Here is a 20,297-nt window from a genome sequence, read left to right as displayed (position 1 = left end):
CACAACATGGATAAGCGACGGAACTTATGTCAGGGACTGTATTATTCTCATTCATTACACACAGACTGATCGTGTTTCAAGCGTTTATTTTTAATTTTTTTTATTATAACCAACAACAAATGAAAACCCCAAATTGAGTATCTCAGAAAATAAGAAAATTACTTAAGACCATTACAAAAAAGGTAAAATGCTGGCCAACTGAAGTATGAGCATGTACAGCACTCAATACTTTTTTGGGGTTCCTTTTGCCTGAATAATTGCAGCAATGCGGAGTTGCATGGAGTTGATGAGTCTATGGCACTGCTCAAATATGAGAGCCCAGGTTGCTCTGATTGCTCTTCTGCATTGTTGGGTCTGGTGTATTGTTCTTCCTCTTTATAATACCCCAGTTTTTCTATGGGGTTAAGGTCAGGGGACTTTGCTGGCTAATTAAGAACAGGGATACCATGGTCCTTAAACCAGGTACTGGTAGCTTTGGCACTGTGTGCAGGTGCAAAGTCCTGATGACAAATGAAATCTGCATCTTCATAAAGGTGGTCAGCAGCAAGAAGCATGAAGTGCTCTAAAACTTCCTAGTGACCAACACCAGCAGATAACATGGCACCCCCAAACCATCACTGACTGTGGAAACTTTACACTGGACCTCAAGCAACGTAGATCCTGTGCCTCTGCTCCCTTCCTCCAGACTCCAGAACCTTGATTTCCAAAGGAAATGCTAAATTTACTTTCATTAGAGAACATAACTTTGGACTACTCAGCAGCCTTACAGTCCTTTTGTCTTTATCTGAGGCGAGACGCTTCTGACTCTTGTTCAAGAGGGGCTTGACACAAGGAATGCGACAGCTGAAATCCATAGCTTGCATACGTCTTACATAGGGGTGTGTTTAAAAAAATAGATTTTTTGATTCAAATCGATCTTCATTTGAATGATTCGATATCGATTTATTAAACCCGAGATCAATCTTTAGAATTAGCTAATTTTCCCCGCATATGCGTACAGTTTTAATGTCTCGTGTTTTATTTCGCGAGACCATCCTTTTTTTTCCTCGAGGACCGCCACTTGGCTGGCGTGATCAGTTAAGCATGACTGGAGCAAGAGTGAAGATGCCCTGAAGGCAGATGTGTGGTTACATTTTGAATTCAGAAACCATGATGGTACGGAAGAGCTGGATAAAAGCAGAACCGTGTGTAAACTGTGCAACATGGAGGTGAAATATTGTTGGAATACAACAAATTTGAGGAATCATTTAACGCGACAATATCCTGATATTCAAAAACCACCAGAACCCAAACAAACTCCACTAGAGAAGGCATTTGCAATTAAACTATCTACAAGTTCTCCCCGTGCAAAAAAATAACCGAAGCTCTGATTTATATGTAAGGTAGGGTGACCATATTTTCATTTGGGAAAACCAGGACACCTGGGTGTTGTATGTTGCTTGCATACTGACAGTAACGCTGTCTACATTCTGATTATGAACAGGGCTGCCCTCACTGAAGGTTAAGATTGGGCATTTTGAAAATAAACATTAAATAATGTGATAAAAAAGCGAATTATTCCAAATCATTTAGAGTAGGCCTATGTGTATAAATATTTATCTTAATTAAGTTTAAGGTGCTGGGAAATATTGAAATGGACCTTGAAAGTGCCATAAAGGTGCTTGAATTCCAGCTTGTTTAGGTGTATGAACCCTAAAACATGACTGTTCATTGCGCTGAAGTGCGGCACGCGCGAAGTTACAAAATTCGAGAGGTACACGACCTCGCGAAGCGATAGCGCATGGGCGGAACCACCACGATAAAGCTGTGAAGTATAAAGCTGTGAAGATCTCAACAGCTGGCAATATTGTTACTGCACAAATGAGCTGTCTCACTCCTCAACGTTGATCAGCTCCTTTTCTTGCAAAAAATTGACAATCTCCAAGATGTCAGAAAGCAGTCATGAATAAATCTTAGTTTTTGAACCTTAATGTTTACAATATTCAGAATTATGTTCATAAATGTTTGTTACATGTTAAAAAAACAAAAAACAAAACTTTATTTGCACTTTAAAAGGCTGTTCAAAACCGCTTTCAATGCCTTTTCTGGTAAAGGAGCTATGTGGAAGTATGTGCATTAATTGATATTTTAAAAAGAATGTAACTGTTGTTCACAGTATAAACACTAATATCTTAATACATTTTAATAATGTTTGAGTGTTCCCTGTATCATTACAACATTTCACATTCAAACTACACTTTTTATTGTAACTGAAATTTCCCTACAAGAATCGATATTGAATCAGATCGAATCAAAAATCAAATTGAATCGGAATCTAATCGAACTGGGAAATCAGTGGTGATACCCACCCCTCTTACATACATGGTGGAGCACTGACTCCAGCTGCAGTCCAGTTTTTGTGAATCTCCCCCACATTGCCTTAGATCAAGGCTAGTGCTTCTGGATCTTGGTGCAGCTTTCGACACAATAGATCACAGGATCTTGCTAGAACAGAAGCTGGGTTGGAATTTATTTACATTATATATGCTACCATTGGGCATAGTTATAAACAAACATGGTGTCAACTTTCCCTGTTATGCAGATGACACTCAACTTTACATATCAGCCCACCTGATGAGTTTAGGAAAAATTGAGGCCTGCGTAAGATGTTAAATGCTGGATGTTAAATATCCTACTCTGGCCTATCATTTGATAATACTACTAGGATATCTTTTCTACATCTCCCCAACATTGCCAAGCTAAGAAATGCATGATCACAGCATGATGCAGAGAAACTGGTACACGCCTTTGTTAGCTCCAGATTAAACGACTGTAACTCATTATTGTCAGGATGCTCATATAGGAATCTAAATAAACTTCAAATAGTTAAAAATGCCGCAGCCAGAGTTCTGACTAGAACTAGAAAATTCGATCATATCAGGCCAGTTCTATCAGCCCTGCATTGGCTCCCAGTTAAATTCCAATTTGATTTTAAAATTCTTCTACAGACTTATATATAAAGCACTGCACGGGTTTGCTCCTGATTACCTCAAGAAACATATTTCCTTTTATGAGCCCCCACGTCCACTAAGATCACAGGGTGCTGGCCTCTTATTAGTTCCAACAATTAATAAGATAACAGCAGGGGGAACAGCCTTTTCTTATAAGGCCCCCCAACTATGGAATAAACTTCCAGAATGTGTCCGGGACTCTGACACAGTCTCAATCTTTAAGTCTAGGTTGAAAACTTAGTTTAGTGTTTGGTAATTAATGTGCCCCCTTAGATACAGGTACAGATCCAGGTGTTCATGGGCAAAGAGTTTTATGGTAAACTGGGACGCTGGTGCGGTCATCCTGTCACTGCATGTGGTCAGTCAAATTTGTTGACGGTGTAGTGGATGGATGCCAATGTCTCAGAATGCTCCCAAGTCTGTGTTATCTTCTGGTTGTGTCCTTTAGCTATGCGGTAATCATTTACTTTAATGCCGGAGTTGCTGCCACACTCCTGAAATGTTTGTGCCACATATGAGAGCTAATTTTCCCTGTTTTCTTTTTCCATATGGCTGCCCGCCTACCCGAGAAAAACTGAGACGAGGAGAGACAAGCCTTTCCCGAGATCCACCCTAAGCCAGCCACCTCCTGCCTAACCAACTATGATGAAGGATCAACCCTCTGCCCTGACTAACCAGTTGTGGATGAAGGATAAACCCACTGCCCTGGACCCCTCTCACTGTCCCGAATTCTCCCCTGCTATGACTACTATTATCAACCATCAAGACGTTTAGCACTGAACACGTATATAAGTCATGTATATAAATACACACAAAAATAAGACTTGTTTATCCTTCCCATCTTTTTTTGTTTTTCTATCTCTGTAATTGTTGTTATGGTGACCGGCGTCGGCCAGAGGAGGAAGGGCTCCCTCCCCTGAGTCTTGGTTCCTCTCAAGGTTTCTTCCTCATGCTCTTAGGGAATTTTTCCATGCCACTGTCGCCCTTGGCTTGCTCACTAGGGGCTTTTACTCGGACACTTGTTAAGCTGCTTTGTGGCAACATCTATAAATACATTTTGATTAACTGATTGATAATATACAAGTTTCACTTTTTGAAATGGTATTCTAATTGTATGACCAACACCTGTGTGTAGGGCTGCCATGATTAGTTGACTAGCCACGATTATGTCAACTATTAAAATAGTCGACTAATTTAATAGTCGATGTGTCGTTTTTTTTTCTCTCCAAACTGCTGCGGCAGTTTCCACTGCTGCATCTGCCTTTCTGTCCTTGACGCACATGCACAGTAGTGGAAACCGGGGTAAACAGTGGACAACATCCCAGGACGTTATACAGACTGGTATAATGGCTACCCAGCTACGGAACTCAAGTGTGGGATAATTTTTCTGTAGGGTTCCGAAACGCATGCAATATCTGCAAGGCAGAACTTCCAAGGCAGCACAACCACGAGGTACGAGCACCTGAAGCATATTGTGGCTGATTGTGACAATGATGAAGAGGGATCATCATCTCTGTAATCTAAATCGCTAGTTAGCTGCTAAAGTTACCGTAAACAGAGCGTTAACTTAGTACATACTTATCATGGTAGCTGTAAAAGTTAACATTAGTGATGGCAATGGCGATTTGTTTCATTAGCCTTAGCACGCATTCGTGTGTTTTCTGTAACGTCAGTGAGACCAAAACTTTATTTTTGTGAATAATTCCTTAGTTTCTGGTACCTACCTAATTTGATTTAAATGTAGCCAAGTTTGATGCCAGAGACAAATGAAAGAAAGAAAAAATTATTTCTTTATTAATGTATGTATTTTTGTGTTGTTTAAGCCAGTGCCTTATACTTATTTTAATAATTGTTTGTTGCAACAAGCTGCATATTTCATTAAAGGTTTAATGAACTATGATCTTAATTGTTTTTATTTTTAGTTAGCATATAGCTGAAATCTAATGATGGTTATATAATAGCAGTTGCATTCTAATGTGATAAGCTGTGTGTTTTATATTCAATTTTATATTCAATTTATATTCAACGTACAATCCAATTAGTTGACTAATCATAAAAATTAATCAGTGATTAGTCGACTATAAAAATAATTGTTTGTGGCAGCCCTACCTGTGTGTGTATATATGAGAGACGGAGAGAGAGAGACAGAACAACCAGGAGTCCTGGAAGTGATAATATGCCCCCTGCAGAGAGCACTGATCTCAACCTCATTGAGTTGTCTGGGATTACATGCAAGCGTACATACACAGATGTGTGGTTAGATCTCCATGATGTTTCAAACAACCTGCTGAGTTCCATGAAATATAGTGCACCTAGAAGAATTGAAGAAATTTACCTAGAAGGATTTATCCTGTTTGAAGGCTTAGGGTGGTCACAACAAATATTGATTTGATTTCGCTTTCTCTTTTGTTCATTCACTTTGCATTTGTCTAAAAGCATTACTAGTTTATTTTGGTCAGTTAACAAAATGCAATGTGTTAAGGTATATTGGGCAGATTTCACCACCTGCTATGTATGGTTTGAAAGAGTCAGCACCCCTCATCTGCAGATTTATAAAGGCATCACGTTGAATACAACCCAACTGATTTTCTAATTAACCAACTTGTACAAATTGCTAACTAATGACCATCACCTTGTGACCCAACATGCCCCCACTTCAGAGGAGGGGGGGGAATGATCATCACTGAATTATTACAAAATAAATCCTGTTCTTGAAGATCTGTGAAAGAGTTGGGTTTTGTTGGTATCATTTAACTACTGCTGCAGTGTGTGCAAAGAATTACCTGTCGAAGATTGCTCCCACACCTGCGCTGTGTGCACTGTTCCTGTGGACATGGAGGCCAGTAGCCAGCAGAATGCCATCCTTCACCGTGATGGAGCGATGTGAGAACGAGGCAATCAGCAGTTCATTCCAGCCTGAAGGAAAAGGAGTATAATGGAAAAAATATGTTTAAAAACCCTCCAAAATGCAATCCTAGATGCTTTGTGTCTACACCAGTTTCAGTCCCTGAGCACCATACTGGCACATCTCTGTTCTGTTAGTTCTTAATTAGAAAAGAGCCATTTAATCTACAGTCTCTATAGAATGTTTACAGCAGTTTAGCTTTGTGGACCTCATCAAAAGGTCTGGGAAATACTCGACTGACATCAATTATGTGTTACAGCAGTTTTTCCACCCACATCCAAAATCTTTTTTTGTACACATGAATTGTTTCATGGCCATGTAGGCATGAAATGGCCATCATTGAGGCATGATCTAAACCAGTGATTCTCAACTGGTGGGTCGCGACCCAAAAGTGGGTCGCCGACACGTTCTGGGTGGGTCGCGGACAGTTTGTAAACAAATTAATATGCTACTCTTCTAATTTTGTAGGCTACTCACCTTTTATCCTGAAAAAAGACAGAGAGGCACCCGTCAGACATGCCAGGGCTCCAGATTGCGACTAAAATCGTCGCAATCACGACCATAAATTTAAATTTGCGAGTATTTAAATTATTTCACTCCCCATCAACAAATGCGGGAATCTGATCACCAGCGTGACTTGCAAAGCAGCGGAGCGCTAATCGCTAAGCGTGGGAAAATGGCCAAGCGAAAAATATCGCATTTTTCACAGTCTACATCTCTATCGGACCAGAGACCGTATCTCTGTGTCGGACCCAAAGAGGACACACTTCTTTATAACTGTACATAGTTTTAAGGTAATTTTAATGCGATCAAAAGTCACTCGTATGCATACTAGTAAAGTTTGTTTCACGTTCACATATTCTGAATTCTTTCTTCAATAACTTTGACAGTATTAGCAAAAGTGCCAGAATATGAAAATTCTTATTTCTGGCAACTAAGATAAACACCTACAACTTTGTTTACGTCAGGAATAGACGCATTTTAAATAGCAGACAACATGTTATTTTAAATGTGCAACTTTCACCACTGCAACGTCTAAAGCACCGTCTACAAATTACCATAACACGGACGCAAGGGGCGGTCGTGAAGGCCCAAGAGCACTACATACTCTGTTTTTTTAAATAATTTCAATAGCTTTTAAAAGGTCCTTCATAAGACCATCAAACAAGTTGTATTACATAAAGTGCATGGTGTATGGCAACCTACAACTTTTTTTTCTTTAATGGGTCGCGACTTAATGACAATGAGAAAAAGTGGGTCCCGGGCTGAGACCAGTTGAGAACCCCTGAACTAAACGATATCTGGTAGGGTCTGTCTGCAGCATTACTGCTTTGTTAGTTTAAATTCTGAAGAAGACATACATGAGGAAGTTAATAAATAACAGTAAATGTAATCATTTGGAAATTTTCCTTTACTCCAGTAGCCTAGTTTCTGAGATGCATAATGCGGGAAACATTGCTTTTTTATTATTATTGGGGTTCATGCACATAGTGCACTATGTGAAGCACTTTTATAGATTGAGGTTCTTGTGAGGTATGCCAAAATTGGTCCAAATTGACACGTCTGTGGTGCTACAGTACATAAAAACCTCTAAAATCATCAAAATTCCTACTGCCATTCTGTTATGCTGAATACAGACAAGTAATGGGTCTTGTATGATGCAGATTTATGATGCTAAATAACTTTGTACTTAAATCTTATAACAAAAAGTACACTGTCGGACCAGAAATGAACCTTTTAATTCACTAAAATGTCTTTAATTTCATCACTGCAATATGGTATATTTCATTATGGTATATGGTAGTACTTGGGATCCATCTACTGGTCAAATGCTGGAACTGAAAGACCACACACATACACACAAAGCGAATCTCAGCATATGATTTAGTTCTATGATCTGAATCCTTTAGTGCCTCATCAGGTTATGTAGACCTGATATTAAAAAGAACACTTCATGCATTCATATCAAAGGTCAATAATTTGCCCAAAACAGCCCATTGGGCCTCTTGGGCTGCTTAGGCCTGCGTGAACATGGAATCTCCGCTTGCGGCTATATTTCTAGCTGTTATTTATATTCTAGTTTTTGCTTTGGTATCTATCTTTTGGTCAGGACATGGCCATGTAGTTAATAGGAGACATACTGATTTTATTAGTAAAAAAGTAATTGTTCACTACCAATAATAGAAATAGTAGAAACAGAATGAGTTCCAAAAAAATAATTTAAAAGATGCTAGATAGATTACATATTAGTTAATTTTTACCAGCACGCAGGAGGATGACCTGATCGTCCAGAGCTAACTCTGAGAAATGTGGGATTCTCTTGGCCCATTCCACCAGAGTGAAGAGTTGTTTATCAGCTGCCTGACAAATATTTGTAACAGGATCATTTGGCTGAAGGAGAAAAAAAGCACACCAAGAGAAGCAATTTAGCAAGGCCGTAAATGAGAAGACTGAGGACATGTATATGCATATGTATATTGTAGGGAGGTAACAGTACATGTAATTGTACCGAACTGTCACGGTACGGTGCTCACGATTCGGTGCACGCAGCTGCATGGAGAATACACATTTTCCGAGTTGCACCCAGAAATCATAGCTGTACACATTGCTAAGCATCTCTCCCGCTATGTTCAAAATGACGTGCTATATACTGCACTCAGTATATACTGGATACTGAATACTCTGCACCGACATATTACAAACTTTAACTGCAGTAATATGGTCTGTCCCAATAAGCAATTGTCACATTTAGTGTAGTAATACCCAATAAAAAATTTTACAATGAAATATGCTACTGATAATTAATACTGATAATTACCCTGACAATAGCTTATGGTTGGAAATTTATAGTTACCGAGTCTTCTAAGAAAACTCTATTTAACTAACCAAATAATGGTTCACAGATTATTATTTAGCTATGGTTACTGGATTTTCTCATTTGAAAGTATTGAGTAATATAATTGAGTAGTATAAGTATAAACACATATGCTATCTCTCTCTGCATTAGTGTCTGCCAAGTCATGTTTTTTTAAGTGTTACATAATCCAGGGATCTTTTGTGTACTGGAAAAATTAATTTTGGTCGTATAATGCATATTTCCTACTGATTTGGTGCTCAATCAGGACGCGAGTTGTATGTAGTAGGCTGTAGTTTCTAACAGAGCTCCAGCCTCTTCCTTTTTTCCTCACAACCATTCCAAATTCGTCCCGAACCATGGGCTCCACACCATCATGTGAACCGAACCATGAATTTTCTGTACTGTTACACCCCTAGTATATTGTAATTAAAATTGGTTTGCATATGAATTTCTGTTTCTTGAGTAAATGACAAAAACCTTGATTTCAAAGCTTTAGTAGTGTGTGTGGACCAACAGTCCACTCACTCACAGAGCTGGTTCCTGAAGTTCCATCAGTGTGTAGTTCGGTCTTCTGTTCCACGGCCATTTCTGCTTCCAGAATCTTTTCTACCGGCATCTCCTCGTTCACTGCACTGGTGGACTCCACTTCCCCATCTCGCTCCTTGTTCCTCTGACGCTCTTCCTGAACAGCTGAAACCCATGCACAAAGTAAAAAGGGACAAAGGGGAAGAGAAGACAACATACATATATACAGATACACGTTAGTTTTAAAGTCATGTTTACATGCATGTAAAGACACCTCATTTTGAGAACTGTATAAAATTCAAGAAATTCAAATGGTTAGATATGGATTCAGTTATTGCAGTTGAAAGATTCTACCCTACACTTAACATAGCCGGTGTCTTAGCATCTTCGAACAACTCATCATGTAGATTCATTCTACATCCCTACATGCACGCACACACACACCCCTCATTCCCTCTCTTTTTCCTTACATCGTTGTCGTTCATCTTGGACCACTACAGAAGGAGAGGGAGGAACAGACAGAATGAGAGGAAAAAAAGAGGGACACAGGGGGACAGGGGTTAGTATTGACAATTTCCCCCCTTCTCCTCTTTATCTTCTCCCATTCTTTTAACACCGACATTTGCCACTAACCATAATTACGCACGTAAAACCAATGTGGGTATGAGAAGAATACCATTGAATTCTCTATTAACTTCACATCTACAGATTTCAAAGCAAAGTATCAAATGCTTTTTTTTAAAAAAAAACCTCCCTTCAGCTCTTACACCATTTGTTTTTGCATGCTTGAGTGCATGCTTACTTTCATTCTACTTAACTCTAGTGTAATGCTTTCTGTAGCAAACAGGTTTCAGATTGTGGTAGGTGACACAATATACGTATACGTAAGGGGTCTTACCTTCTCTTTTCATGCCCATGGCCAGACACTTTTGGTAGCGGCAGTACTGGCAGCGGTTCCTCTGGCGCTTGTCAACCATACAGTCCTTGTTGTCTCTGCAAGTGTAGCTCAGGTCCTTTCTCACAGTGCGCTTAAAAAAGCCCTTACAACCCTCACAGCTGTACACACCATAATGCTTACCTAAATATATCAGAAGGATGGAAATAGTGAATGGAGTGGGAAAGATGAAAGGGAGAGTTAGATCATGAGTGCAAAATCTGATATGGCTTCCATTACAGTCACTAATTATGGTCCCAAAGTGATTTGCTTTGTGATGAATGACGACGATGCCACGCTTCACACTAAGCAATGTAACTGTAAAATATTGTACATAATAATCAGAATTGTAATAAGTAAAATAATAGTAATAACCTGAAGTAATATTCTTTTGTAATTCTTGAATTAATCAACCAGATTTTGACTGTACGCTTTTCATCATCTAGTCTACTCCAAAATGCTTGGCCCTAGTTTACAGAACTGGGTCTCTCTTTAACTGGTCAGACAGTGGTCAGAGTCAGGATCATTCCTTTAGTTTTCCAGTTTTTTTTTATATTTGTTTGTATCCCTAGTATGTACCAGAGGAGCGATCCCCACAGATGGAACAAAGACGTTTCTGAGACAGTGTTGGTCCAGGGCTGTGACCTGAAACTGTCTTTAGGCCAAATGGTGGCTTTACATCATCTGAACTGCTCACAGCATGCAGGCCTGACATGGACACTGTGGAATTGATCTGGAAAAGACAAAAAAAAAATTGCATTTGTTTTTTTTCCTATTTTATACACTTTAATCTAAAATAAATGTCAAATATTCAGATTATACCATAATATTTCAGTTACCATCACAACATATATGAAATTTGTTATATTAAAAGATATATACAGAGATCCCAACACAAACAGGAAGAGCAGCTTTGGATTCATGAAGTCTTAAATTTTATTACACTACATTATTTTTGTGTCATTATTATTAAATATACATCAGTAGCATACTAAATGTTATTTTAAGTGACTAAAGAAACCTTCGTAGGCGAAGATCTTCCCAATAATACATTTATATACTTAACATTTAGCAACTAATTGGGTTTAGTCTTCCACTGACAGAGGGATCACATTAGATCCTTTTTCTTTATACATGAGCCTTCTTTAAAAGATCTGTGAATCTGATGGTGTGCCTTAGCATTTTTGCTGATCTGAGGATTGACTGATGTCATTTCAGAGATTTGTACTGATCTCAAAACAAGAGATCCCAAGTGGAATGGCATCCTCCCATTTCCACGTGGTGAGGATCATCACAAGGCTTTCTGTTTTTATGCCAGTGCTTCACCATGTGCACGGGTGTACCTTTCTCCAACATGCTGCCACGCCTAGCTTGTTCTTGGTTTCTCATGTCCCTTGTTCTTTGCAGTGTCAGTGTTCATATATAAACTCTGTTGTCTAATGCACTGGTTGTCTGTCAATGATGTGCTTTGCAGAACATATAAGTGCACACCACTTATCATTGTGCCATGTTCTTTGTTTAGTTTCCTTTATGTCAAATGTTTTTCTGACTCACCCTGACCCTCCCAATCAGCATCTTCAGTACAACAGCCATATTTATACACAAACTGGTATGGATCGGGTGTAGTATATATTAGGGGTGACCTGCAATAGTCGCTGATTCGACTATAGTCGACTATACCCCCTAGTCGACTATGAACGTCATAGTCGAATGTACCATTCTAACTGCATGGAGGTGCCCAAGGATGCAGCTAAGCATTAGTTGTTGCATGAAATGTCTTTGTTTTCGTTATATATAACCTTTTGTCAAATAAAATAATCCTAATTTCTGTTAATAAATATTTTAAAATGATGTTTGCGCATTAACAATAGGCATCTTCCTTACTACACATTAATAAATCACACCCTGCTGTTGCACAATCCAAACGAGCGGAGCTGAACACGCTACAGAATACGCGCAGCATCTGCTGAGATTATAATGGCTACTAAAAAACTTGAAGTATTTTGAAAAACAAAGATGAATCAAACAAAGTAAAGTGCAAGTTATGTCATCAACGTCTTTCATTTCGCACGACAACAACCAACATGGCGTACAATTTAAAACACGTAAGGCAAAAAAAAACGTTTGTAGTTTCAGTCGTGTCGTCTCGTCGCGGTGCGTCTCGGTAAGTAGGCCTATAAACATTTTTTGTTGTTGTTTGCTTTTAAACCCCGTTACTTGAACCTTTCCTTGTATTTTTTTTGCTGTTGTGTGGCAATTGTTTAATATTTTCAGGCAGGCATATTTTATTTAAAATATTTTTGACATTTTGCACAGTGCCTGTCTGACAGTTCGATATGCGCACTAACGGTTAATGTTCTCTAACGTTTCATTAAAAAATAAATAAGTAAATAAATAAAAGCTGAATAAAGCCAACCTACCATGTTTAGCCTATTCATTTATCTGACTGTTTTAGGTTTTTACTTTGAAGAGGTAAAATGTCCTGAATGAGAACGGGATCCCGTTTAAGGTGCTCAAAAAAATAAATAAATAAATAAACCCGATTCGACTATTAGTCGACTAAAGGGAAAAGCTGACGAATCAGATTCGACTATGAAAATCCTTAGTTGAATACACCCCTAGTATATATTACTATAGTAAGATGCTACATTAAAATCTTCACAAGACTGCAGCTTTAGATTTTAGTATTCAAGTATTCCATCAACTGACGTATATTAACGATTATTCCATCGATTAATCAGATCAATGTTTTTGCGCTGTCAAAGAGCAATAGTAAATTTACAAGAGAGAACAATATGTCTCTTAAAATGTATAGTTCACTTGTTTCTTTTAAAAATCAAACTTTTTATTGCGTAGGTACTAAAATACTGAGCAAGCCAAGCATTTAGCTATTTAATTTGTGTTTGCTGGATGTTCCACATATTCACCACAAGGCACAACAAGGCACAAAGCCTTGGTGTTCCTTCATTGGTTGCCTGTTAAATACCATATTGATTGCAAAATTCTGTTACCAACATACTAATCCTATCACTAGATCACAAGATATGTATTAGTTGATAGAATAATGAAAAATGCATCAGTGGTAACAGCATTGTCATATAAATGCTGATGGCTTTGAAATAACCCTTTAGTCAGCATTGAAGACTCTGAGATTTACTTGGATTACTAAGGTCTCAATTACTTAGGTTAGGTTGTAAACATACTTGTTTACACAAGCTTATTTGTTTATATTACATAAATGGTACATATATTGAGGTTCACACACAGAGAATTAATGTAAACTGTTTAGGTGCTGTCCTCCCACTACTCAAACATTCACACAGGTTTGTTGACAAAGGAATCAAGTACAGATTTAGAGTTCAGGATGCTTTAGGTAAAACTAACAAGCCCTCAAGTCTGTCATCGCAGCCCTTGCAGCAGGGCAAACAGGTGACATCATGGAAAAGCTACCAAGCTTTGGCTCGCCCATGAGAGCCCCACACCCATTCCATTCATCCACACAGCTCCATTCCCTTCACTGGCTTACACCAACTACCTGCATCAGATTTAAAATCCTGATGTTCACCTATAAAGCCAAAAATGGACCAGCCACTCCCCTACATGATGAATATATCATACCTCGAGTAATTCGAACTTCAAGTATGGCTTGGTTTGAAACATCATGCTTCATGTCTCATGGAAGACAGGCATTGAGATTATTCAGCACCTTTGATCTTAAACTTGCAGGGCTCCAGACAAAAAAAATTACTCAAGGAGCCAGTGCCTCCTAAAATATCTTTTTTCTAGGTGCCATAATAATATACAAACTAATAAGCATTGCAACACTCGCCTCAGGTCACACATAGATTTTGTAAATAAAAAAAAATATAAAAAAAATTGATATTTTTCGATTCGCCATTTTCAACAAGATAACGCCTAGTGCTAAAGTTTCTGCTCGGCTACACTGCTTTTATCGAATTCCCGTGAACATGCATGCATTTTATGATAGCCTATTGTCTAGCTTTTAAAATATACATTCAAAAGAAAATTGTGGACATTTTTTCCAATTACAAAAAATCCTCACAAAAAATAAATAAATAATAGGGGTGTGACGATACACTCAGCTCACGAGACACGATATTGGGTTCACGAGAACAAGACGAGACGAGATTTTAAGAAAACTAAAATGACGAATTATATGACTGGACAACACTGGACTTTTATTTACAGTTACACATGCATTTTGAAATTATTATAACTCTTAACATGCATGATGTAAGCATGAACTTTTAATAAACTTCTTCCTCGACAAATTGAAATAAAAATTTCATGAAAGTTAAAATAAATTAAAATATTTCTCCTTTTTTCAAGCACAAACAATATTACAGTGAGTCCCCGCTTAACGACGGGGTTAGAGACTGAAAAGTCCGTTGTAAAGGAGCTTTCGTCGTTAAGCGTGACCATAGATTTAGATACGCTTTGATCGTAAGTACAGTATAGAAAAAACTAACAATGTTATCGTACACAACACTCCACAACACTACACTGTGTTGCCACTGCTCCTCCACACACCGCGCGAAATAAAAAAAAAAGTCGGTCGTAACTCCGGTCCGTCGTTAACCAGACCCGTCGTTAAGCAGGGACTCACTGCATTATGTGCAAAACAAAACATTCTTCTCTGTCAGTACAGAGTGCAAATAGTGCAAACAGAGCCTGACCAAGTATGTCACTGACTTTGCTGCAACTACACTGCCATGTTAATTTTTAAGAACCATCCCCACACTGCTCCCGATATCCTTTGCTGTCTCAACTTGCCAAAGCATGTCTTTCTGTCCCTGCTACCTCTGTTCAATTGAGATATGTTGATTTGAGTACTGAGTTGTGGTGGTGCTGTAAATGTCTGCATCGTGCTCGTATTAACCACGGTGTACAGCATTATTTTCATACAATGTTTGCATATGGTCTGTGTCTTATCAGTCACTCTCTTGCCATTTCCACCTGGTACCTAAAATGCTGCCAAACAAACGATTTGAAAGTGGCGGGGGCATCTTCAATAGTAATAACTATTTTCCAACGTCATTCTGGCTGCTTGCTGGATCACAAATCTCGCGAGACAGATTTTTTACACGACGAGATTATAGTTAGTTATATCTCTGAGTTATATCTCGTCACACCCCTAATAAATAATAATAAATGCTGCTGTATCACCTGTTGCCACTAGCGAATAAAATAATTACATTACTCGCAAATGAATACTTTTGGTAGCGATTGCAACCATTTTAGTTGCAGTCTGGAGCCCTGTTGATGTATGGCACAGACATAAAGAACATAGTCGTTCTACTCCAGGCTGATGCCTCAGCCACATTTCATTTAAACTACATTAGTCACAATATTCATGTTGTCTCACTACAGCAGACACACAACCATGCCAGCTACTGCACCTGGCTTTATCACAAATCTCCCAATTTATAACATCAGACTACAATACCCTCATAACCTATAGAAGTTAATGACTTCGATGATGAACACTTTGAATCAGCATTTTCCTTAATGATGTTGCTTCACATTAAAAAAAGAAAACAAAAAATTGTACAACAGTATAATGAGCAAATTCACAATTTAAAACACTCAAAATAGTGAACATTAAACTGGTAATGTTCACTATTTTGAGTGTTTTAAATTGTGAATTTGTAAACAGCTTGTGTCCAAAGAGAGCATTCTTAACTATAGAACGATACTTATTACCACTCAAACCACTTCTCTGTCTGCTCTGTCCAAATTATTCTACATTTCAATTACAATGAGAAAATTAGGCTCTCTGCATGTTAAAAATAACATCAATAAAGGGGTTATCCTTTACTACTAAGAAACATCCTGAACTAAGGTCACTGATCTCATGGTAAGAATCTTCCACTTGCTTACTAGATTCACTACCCATTCTGTTTCTTTAAGAAATTGCACCCAAAGTAATCAACCTCTACAAAATATAATAACCCCCTCCTTGAACATGTCTCTATGCAACTTGACATCAGATTACAACAATTATTTTGAAAAAGATAAAGATGAAACAAACAAAGCAAAGTGCAAGTTATGTCATCAACGTCTTTCATTTCGCACGACAACAACCAACATGGCATACCATTTAAAATGCGTAAGGCGAAAAAAATTAATTAATTAAAAAAATAAAAAATAAATAAAGAGTTCAGCCATTTGTCGTTTCGGTCATGTCGTCTCGGTGCGTGGCAAGTAGGCCTATAAACATTTTTTGTTGTTGTTTGCTTTTTAAACCCCATTACTTGAACATTTACTTATAATTGTTTTGCTGTTGTGTGGCAATTTTTTTATATTTTCAGGCAGGCATATTTTATTTAAAATATTTTTGACATTTTGCACAGTGCCTGTCTGACACATTGTTCGATATGCGGTTAATGTTCTCTAACGTTTCATAAAAAAATTAATATGTAAATAAATAAAAGCTGAATAAAGACAAACTACCATGTTTATTCATTTATCTGAGTGTTTTATGTTTTTACTTTGAAGTGGAAAAAAGTCCTGAATGAGAACGGGATCTCGTTAAGGTGCTCTAGATAAAAAAAATAATAATAATTAAAAAAACAACCCAATTTGACTATTAGTCGACTAAAGGGGAAATCTAACGAATCAGATTCGATTATGATAATACTTAGTTGAATACACCTCTAGTTTGTATGTCTGGTTTTGTTACATTGCTAAAAATTTTTATAATAAAAAAGAATACACAAAAAATTTACCTTGAAGGTTCACCATAAAATGTTTAATATGTGGTGTTAAAGATGCAAAACACTTTCCACATTTCTGTTCTACTACTGTATCTCCATATACCATTATAATATTTGGCTTATTCAAAAATGCCAGGAAAATAAAAACTTAGACCTAGCTAGTCTAAATTTTATCTTTATCGAACAACAGTTATTGCTAAAGAAATTTCTTAGGTTCTAATTATATAAAGAAAGCATAATACAAAATGTACGGTACATATTTGACTAGGATGAGTTGTAATCGTTCTACAAACGTTCTACAGATGAAGCAATCACGTACCTGCTTCATATCACACTTTCACATCTGGACGACGAGTGGGGTAATTATGTCAAAATGCTGTTTGTGGACTACAGCTCGGCATTTAACATGATTATTCCCTGCACACTATAGGTTAAGTGGAAATACCCAAGACTTAATTCATCTCTGTGTTGCTGGATCTCTAACTTTTTAATGGACAGATCACAAACTGTTCAGGTAGGCAAGCATGTCTCCCCCCACCCTCACTCTGAGCACTGGAGCCCCCCAGGGCTGAGTGCTGAGTCCCCTGCTGTACTCACTGTAAACACATGAATGTGTGGCCACTTACAGCTCCACTACCATCATAAAATGGTTATGGTAGGCCTGATCTCCAATGATGATGAGCCTGGAGGAAATTAAACACCCGGAGGACTGTTAGGCCAACAACCTCCTCCTTAACGTCAGCAAAACAAAGGAGCTGATAGTGGACTACAGCACCAAGTAGGAGAGGAACCATCACCCTGTTGTTATCGATGGGTATGCAATGGTACGTGTGAACAGCTTCAAGTACCATGAAGTCCACATCTTGTATGACCTGTAATAGACCTGCCACACCACAAAACTGGCAAAGAAGGCCCAACAGCATCGGTATCAACTCAGGCCCTTAAGGTACGTCAAACCGTCCTCCAAGGTGCTGTGGAACTTTTATACATGCACCATCAAACGCATCTTAACAGGTAGCATAACTGTCTGGTTCATAAACAGCACCAAGCAGGACGGAATGGCTCTTCAGAGGGTGGTGCGTTCAGCTGAGAAGTTCACTCAGACCAAGCTTCCTGATCTCCCCCACAGGGAATGATGTTGCTCAAGGGCCAGTAAAATAGTTAAGGACACTAGCCACCCCAACTGTTGCCATGTGGGAAGTGCTTTCACGCTATGAAATACAAAACAGCAGCTATTTTCCACAAGCTATTCAAAGTCTTGAAAAATGCAACTAGGCCTAATTTATTCTAAATTTATGCATATTGGTGTATACAGATATGTACACTGCTCAAAAAAAGATAAAGGGAACACTTCAACAACACAATGTAACTCCAAGTCAACCCCACTTCTGTGAAACCAACCTGTTCAGTTAGGAATCAACACTGATTATGAATGAATTTCACCTGCTGTGCAAATGGACCAGACAACAGGTAGAAATGAGAGGCAATTAGCAAGACAACCCCTATAAAGGAGTTCTGCAGGTGGGGACCACAGACCACTTCTCTGTTCTCATCCTTTCTGGCTGATGTTTTGGTCACTTTTGCATTTTGTCTGTCAGCACAGAGTCCAGAGCATAGAGTAGATACCAGGAGACAGGCCAGTACACCAGGAGACATGGAGGGGGCCATATGAGGACAACAACCCAGCAGTAGGACCGCTAGGTACCAGGAATGAGATCCTCAGACTCATTATGAGACCATATGCTGGTGCAGTGGGCCCTGGGTTCCTTCTGATGCATGACAATGCTAGGCCTCATGTGGCTGAAGTGTGTCAGCAATGTCCTACATACTGAAGGCATTGATGCTATGGACTGGCCTGCCCAGACCTGAATCCAATCAAGCACATTTGGAACATCATGTCTCGTTCCATCCACCAACACCACGTTGCACCACAGACTGTCCAGGAGTTGATTGACACTTTCATCCAGGTTTGAGAGGAGAGTCCTAAGGAGAACATCTGCCACCTCATCAGGAACATGCCAAGGCATTGTAGGGAGGTCATACAGGCAGGTGAACGACACACACACTACTGGGCATCATTTTAACTTGTCTTGAGGAATTTCCACTGAAGTTGGATCAGCCCGTCATTTGATTTTCCACTTTTTATTTTGAGTATGATTCCAAATCCAGACCTCCATGGGATAATAATTTTGATTGACATGGATCATTTGTTATTTTGTTCTGAACGCATTCCACTATGTAATAAATAAAGATTTTCAACTTGAATATTTTATTCATTGAGATCTAGAATGTGTTATTTTAGTGTTCCTTTTTGAGCAGTTTATTTGTGTATATCTACATATATATGTATGTATATATCTCAGTCACTTTACACTTTGGACACTTTATACTCTTTATATTGTTTTAATAGTCTCTCATTTTGAAAAAGTAGACCTAAAATGTTCTACTCCTTTTACATTTTAAATCTCTATTTTAATATTCTATATATTTTTGCCAACCTTTTGATTAATATTGTGCCTGAGCAGTCAAAAGGCATTTCACTGCCAGTTCCATGTATGAGACAAATTAATCTTGATTTGATACGTCCCCACACCTTCTAATTATATGTGAGTGAATTACAACCAAAGTTTATGAGGTTCCTCACATCAAAAGATTTGTAAGCAGAACCTTACCTGTGGACTGCTGATAGGGCCATAGCCAATGGAAGGTGTCCCGGGTAGGCATGGGGAGCCCAGAGAAGAACTGATGACAGAAAAAGGTGATCCCATGCTGCTAATAGGACTGTTGACCGCAGAAGTAATTGGTGGCAGTGATGTCATGGCAGCTGCTGAGGCGGCCAAAGGGGGCGATCGTTGGCCAGAAGGTGGTGAAGACACAGAAGAGCTGTCTGGACTTCGAGAATCTGGAAAGGATATTAAGGGTCAACAGATCATTAGTATATTCTATGGGCGTACAGTGCATAAACCATAACTTACATCTTCACACAACGCATTTTCAAATAATTAACTTTAACACAAGGTTAAGAACCATAGGGAGTACACTTTTAGTAAGAATATAGATGTAAACCCAAAAGTCCCAGAAATACTACAAAAGCCTATGAATCCAAACTGGATACCAGAATCTAAAAAGCCTACTAAAACCGTTACCCTGTACCAGGTTTGAAAGTTTTAAAATCAAAATGTATTTTCTTTTTTGTAAGGGGTGGACAGTGAAATTGTGATTTAAAGACTACTGGTCGTGGCTTAGCCATGAGGTATAACCTACAACGATTTACCCTTTCTTTTACATTAATGCAGATCTAGTCGTGGCGTCAAGGTTGTGCAATGAAACGAATAAAATCCAGACACGA

General features: G+C 38.5%; 1 protein-coding gene across 5 annotated transcripts in view; it reads right to left on the bottom strand.

Moving 5' to 3' along the window:
- rxrba (retinoid x receptor, beta a) overlaps window positions 1-20,297 on the bottom strand; it is a 40,232-nt gene that overhangs the window by 18,993 nt on the left and 942 nt on the right. For 3 of the 5 annotated variants that reach the window (XM_077009519.1, XM_077009522.1, XM_077009520.1), the window contains exons 3-9: window positions 19,621-19,850; window positions 10,791-10,944; window positions 10,176-10,355; window positions 9,748-9,771; window positions 9,282-9,442; window positions 8,157-8,286; window positions 5,774-5,906 (exon numbers count right to left, since the gene is read on the bottom strand). In XM_077009519.1, coding sequence (XP_076865634.1) covers window positions 5,774-5,906; window positions 8,157-8,286; window positions 9,282-9,442; window positions 9,748-9,771; window positions 10,176-10,355; window positions 10,791-10,944; window positions 19,621-19,850 — 1,012 coding nt within the window. The remainder of the gene's footprint in view (window positions 1-5,773; window positions 5,907-8,156; window positions 8,287-9,281; window positions 9,443-9,747; window positions 9,772-10,175; window positions 10,356-10,790; window positions 10,945-19,620; window positions 19,851-20,297) is intronic. The other 2 variants (XM_077009521.1, XM_077009523.1) reach the window with 1 other exon arrangement.

The sequence above is a fragment of the Brachyhypopomus gauderio genome, chromosome 6 (assembly GCF_052324685.1).
Source record: "Brachyhypopomus gauderio isolate BG-103 chromosome 6, BGAUD_0.2, whole genome shotgun sequence".
Classification (NCBI taxonomy): domain Eukaryota; kingdom Metazoa; phylum Chordata; class Actinopteri; order Gymnotiformes; family Hypopomidae; genus Brachyhypopomus; species Brachyhypopomus gauderio.
This window is presented reverse-complemented; position numbering and strand designations above follow the sequence as displayed.